General features: G+C 46.8%; 2 protein-coding genes across 5 annotated transcripts in view; one reads left to right on the forward strand and one right to left on the reverse strand.

Moving 5' to 3' along the window:
- angpt2b (angiopoietin 2b) overlaps positions 1 to 5,074 on the forward strand; it is a 510,244-nt gene that overhangs the window by 179,075 nt on the left and 326,095 nt on the right. The gene's annotated exons all lie outside the window — the stretch shown is intronic.
- The window catches only part of znf219 (zinc finger protein 219), a 31,288-nt gene that overhangs the window by 8,108 nt on the left and 18,106 nt on the right, over positions 1 to 5,074 (reverse strand). For 2 of the 4 annotated variants that reach the window (XM_010793480.1, XM_010793477.1), the window contains exon 2: positions 1 to 1,235. This exon is cut by the window's left edge and continues 1,178 nt beyond it. In XM_010793480.1, the coding sequence (XP_010791782.1) occupies positions 1 to 1,235 (1,235 nt within the window). Of the gene's footprint in view, positions 1,236 to 1,477; positions 1,563 to 5,074 lie in introns of all 4 variants that reach the window. The other 2 variants (XM_010793479.1, XM_010793478.1) reach the window with 2 other exon arrangements.

Genomic DNA, 5,074 nt, shown 5'->3' on the forward strand with positions numbered 1-5,074 from the left:
GGGGCTGGGGCTGGGGCTGGGGCTGGGGCTGGGGCCGGGGTATGGGTGGGCGTGGGCACGGGAGTATCAGGGGTGGCAATGACCGGCCTGGAATTAAAAGACAGTGGCAGCGCAGGTACCTCGGGGGAAGGGTGGCACTCCTGCAAGTGAAAGGCCAGGCTCTCTTCTTGACTGGCAGAGAAAGGACAAAGAGTGCATTTATACGGGTTGTGGAGAATGCGGACGTGGCGCGCCAACTCTGAAGCTGTGCGGAATTTTCCTTTGCAGGCATGGCAGCGAAACGCAGGCGCTGTAGGATTAGACACTCCTTCCCCGATGGTAGAAGAATAGGGAGGGGTCACAGACACAGGATCCTCTGTGAGTGGAGGGGTCAACGGTGTGCTGTCATCCAGTAGAAAGTTTGGGTTCTGTAGGTTGTCATCTAGACCTTTGACCTCGCCATCAACATCCTCGTCTTCAGTGAGATGTTGCATGAGCGTCCCTGGCAGTATACGCTGGTTTGGCTGACTCCGGTGATTCTTGATTAAGTCTTTGTGGTTCTGTTGGATCTTTAGGTGCTGCTTTAGGGGGGCTGAAGGGACTCCGGTCTTGTACAGAGCTGTGGCTCGGCGGTCTCTGTCCAGACTGTGAGCTCGAGCATGAAGAGACAAAATGCTTTGGAATCTGAACCTCTTTCCACACACGTGACAGGGAAACCTGAGCGCAGGCCCCGGTGAAGCCCCTCCCACTCCAGGTATCGCCTTGGCGACGGTATCTTTCTGGAACAGCTGGAGGTCTAGCTCGTCGTTGCAGTTTCCACTCTGCCCAGACGATAGGGCCAGCTCCAGGGCTCCAAACCCGAGGAGTGGCCCTAAAGGTGTGTCCGGGGGAGAGGAGTCCAGAGTAGGGCTGCAACCAGCTTCCTGTCCCCTTCCTCCTGGGAACAGAGCCACTGCCGGGGACTGAGGAACTCCATCCAGCCCTTCCTCGTCGTCTTCTTCATCGACATCGTGGTGGTTGTTGTTGGTGTCCTCGAGGAGGGGAAAGGGAGAGAGGGGGAAATAAGGTGTGCTGTCTGGGCTCTGCGGGGAGAGTTCAGGGCTGTGAATGGGCACCACGAGGGGGCTGTCAGGTAGCGAGAGCTGGGTGTGAGGAGAAGACGCCTGGGGGCTGTGGTCGAGGGATGGCAACGTTGGAGGAGACTGGGGCTGCTCACATGAAAGAGACAACACACACTCTGGCGGGGAATCCATCCTCTATCAGCACAAAACACAGAGAGAAGGAGAGAGGCAGATAGTGAGTGGAACTGATGACTTAAGAGGCGTTACAACTTTATAAACCTAGAGCAAAAGGTTCAATTTGCATGTTGTGCATAATTATCTTTAGCTGTAACATTGACCTTGACCAGGGCTGGAAAACTGCCAAAAAATAGACATATTAAAATGCTATTCGTTTGCATAACAGGTTCTCTTGTCTGTAGGTGTGTAGGTAATATTACCAGAAGTGTGTGAGATGTTATGCCATTCTTTAGGGTCTAAGCTGAAGGGGGACGCACCTCTGGGGCAGCCTCTTCCTTTAATATTCTGGGGACAAAAAGCAAGCAAAAAAAAAGACTTCAGGAGGATAAATTAGTTATTTGCAATCAAAAATCTAACTTGAAATTAAATAGCTTCTAACACATTTGAGCACATTATCGAAGCCATTATCTAACTAAAGACTTGATTGGACTGAGTTGATAATATCAGGGTCAATGTAGCTGTAAATCTGATATAATGAGAGTTGAACTGCAGGTAGCAGGTTGGTCGAACCGGATGAATTTCAGTCTCTTTGAATGTATTCCATCATGAATGGTAATAGCAGGTAATCAAAAGCACCCACAATACATAGCGGGGTTTTGCATGAGTTGTAATGCATGTAAATGTTAAGTACAAAGCAAATCTTTATTTGATCTCCATTTGCTCCTGAGTCTGCGTAGGTGTATGCACGCGCTTGAATGTGTAACAGGTGTGCACCTGTTCTGCCTGCTGCATGGGTTGACAATGCACGGGCAGCATACTGTTCGCACATATGGGATGATTAGTTGGAGTGTGAATGTGCATCGGCGTGTGTGTGTGTGTGTGTGTGTGTGTGTGTGTGTGTGTGTGTGTGTGTGTGTGTGTGTGTGTGTGTGTGTGTGTGTGTGAGTTTAGGAGTTAAGGGCACCACCACAGGACACGGACTGTCCCAAACAGGATGGGCGCGCAATGTTTTGACTTCCCCACACACCCTTCCTGTGCACTCCAACAGTAGCAGCTTTTTGCTCAAATCAGGACTGTACACACACCATCATGGACAATAATATTTGTTAAATGTACTGCCTGGGTGTGGCGCATGGACCCTGCTTAGTCATGCTTTCTTGTTTAAGTAATGTACAAATGCAAGCTTATTCTGCTGTCGTGTTGACTGCACTGCAACCGTCACCCCAGATTACAGAGTCAGCTGAAATGTAAAGTGTGATATACAGCATATTGAACACACAAGCATTTTGGCAAGCAGGCTCACACGCCCCAAATATTTCCAGCGCACAGCAGTTTGCATCAGTTGGACTGGATTTATGCACATCGGCTGTTTTCGTCCATCATTCGGTGGGGTTGAGGAGCAGCAGAGGCTCCCACAACAAAGCAAAAGGTCATCAATCATTGCTGAAAAAGCAATGGAACGTCTGCGCACGCAGGTGTGTCGCCCATATATGCAGCAGTTTGGACACATGTGTGTTTATATGATCAGTTGGATTTGTGTATATGTGTGTTTGTCTGAGCCTGGATGACAAAGAGATTTCTCATGTAGCTAGTTGACATTTTAGCTCAGCTATGACTCACAGGGATATCACACCGTATCAATCACATAAACACACACACACACACACACGCACATAAACAGTCCTTTTCTTAATCCACCATTATTGTTCTTTCTGTCCCTGTCTTCCTTTCCCCTCTGCCTTTCTTTACCCCGATTTACACTCCTCCCATCCCCCTCTCATTCCCTCCCTCCCTCCCTCCCTCCCTCCCTCGCTCCGTCTATTATTCACTAATTTTCTTTCATTCTCTCCCTCTCTCTTTCTTTCTCTCCTGCAGTGTTGCCAGTTGGCAGAGTGCCAGGGAATGCTGATATCAGCTGGTAGATTGGGCCCTGCCAACATGGCGAAGAGCAAAAATGAGAAAGGAGGCAGACAGAGAGAAAGAAAGGGAGAGACGGAGAGAAACACTCAGTGCAGTTAAAAACTGGGCAGCGTTAAAAAAAAACATTGTCAGAAGCCATGTGAAAGAAAATGATTTAATGCGATTGCCAGCAGGGTGTTGAGGGAAACAGGGGGAAGAAAGAAAGGGTAAAGAGACCGAGAATGGGAGATACATTAGAGTGGTGGAGTGGCAGTAACATGAGAGAACAGATTTAAAAATCATTTCAAAAGCAACACATTAATGTACATGCATTCAGACAGGATGAGATACAGAAAGGGGACAGGGAGAAAAAGGGGGAGTCTCTAAATGTGTCTGCGGCAGTGTTAAGTCTGATGGCATTATCATATGAATATCAGCATCACAATGCATTGTTCCACCGTGACGGAGGCTGTCGTCAACCACCGGCCCTGCCATGCCAATAAAGAAAATTAGGATAGATGGAGAGAGGGAGATAAGGTGCAGCGATGGATGCAGGGAAGAAGGGGGTTGGGGCGTCTGAGGGACAGAAATCAGATCGGAATCAGGCGGAGCAGAAGCACATGAAACCCAGGTGCTAATGAACCAAGAAAGAAGCAGTGAGGAACGCCGCGAGGCACAATCGTCTGCATCACAAACAAATGCATTCCACGTCTGCCATTTCTAAATACTTGAATATGCACAGAAATGGTTTGTGCTCCACACGGTGTTAACTCATCTTTAAAGGGTGTCAGAGGTGATGCAAAAGGAAAGTGAAATCAGATTTTTGCATTTTGTAATTCTTTTTTGATGTCAGTTTTGATGTGAGCTAGAATGTCAGAAATAGTGACACATGTCCATCACAGTTTCTCCACATCCATGTTTGATTATTTGTATCCTAAAATCCTAAAATCTCCTTACCACCAGCTGCTCTTGCAGTAATAAGTAGTGCACCTTTCTTACTGTCCTAATGTGCACACTGTGGTGACTGCTTTTTAGTTTTCTTAGTTATGTTCTCTGTGTTTGATATGTTTGTGTTATGTGTAACGGTGCTGCCTTCTTGGCCAGGTCAGCATTGAGAATTAGATTGTATCTCAATGCTTTTATCTGGTTAAATAAAGGTTAGATCAAATACAAATATGCAAGAGGCTCGCATTTTTGCACAAAAAACCGACTTGAACGATGGATTTATTTAATTTCCGTCCCTTTCTCTTGCTTTCTCCCCCTTCTTCTTCTTCTTCTTTGACCCTGAGATGTGCGGTGTAGGTAACAGCATTGCAATTCACACGGTAATAACAGCTTAAAAGCATACCCTCGTTGTGTTGAGCATTGCCATGATGTTGTCATTACGGTAATTGCAGTGTATCTCTGTGGGCTCTAAGATAACTGATGTTAAAGAGCTGAATTACCTTGACTGCAAATTAGTTTTTATGACGGGGGTCAACAAGCCAACTTTCTTTTTTTTTATAAATGCTTATAACTACTCTTATGTCAAAAGGTGTGTGTGTGCGTAAAGGGGCAGCAAGGGGGGAGTTAGCTGAGTCACAGTGTACATCACATCCTCGATAAATAGTTGCAGAGGGAGTATGAGCACAATATGTTCAGACAAGTTTATTTTTGGGGGGTTTTGATGTCATTGTGTAAATATCCACCGAGCGGAATGGTTTTATTGTGAAGGTTCCGCATGTCTGTACACGCCAGAACGCTACACTTCATAATTGTAATGTTAGGGTGTGATTGCCTTTCACTTAGTGTTTTTAACCGTGTGTGTGTGTGTGTGTGTGTGTGTGTGTGTGTGTGTGTGTGTGTGTGTGTGTGTGTGTGTGTGTGTGTGTGTGTGTGTCTGTCTGTCTGTCTGTCTGTCTGTCTGTCTGTCTGTCTGTCTGTCTGTCTGTCTGTCTGTCTGTCTGTCTGTCTGTCTG

This window comes from Notothenia coriiceps, unplaced genomic scaffold, assembly GCF_000735185.1.
Source record: "Notothenia coriiceps isolate Sejong01 unplaced genomic scaffold, NC01 NC01_scaffold00037244, whole genome shotgun sequence".
NCBI lineage: Eukaryota > Metazoa > Chordata > Actinopteri > Perciformes > Nototheniidae > Notothenia > Notothenia coriiceps.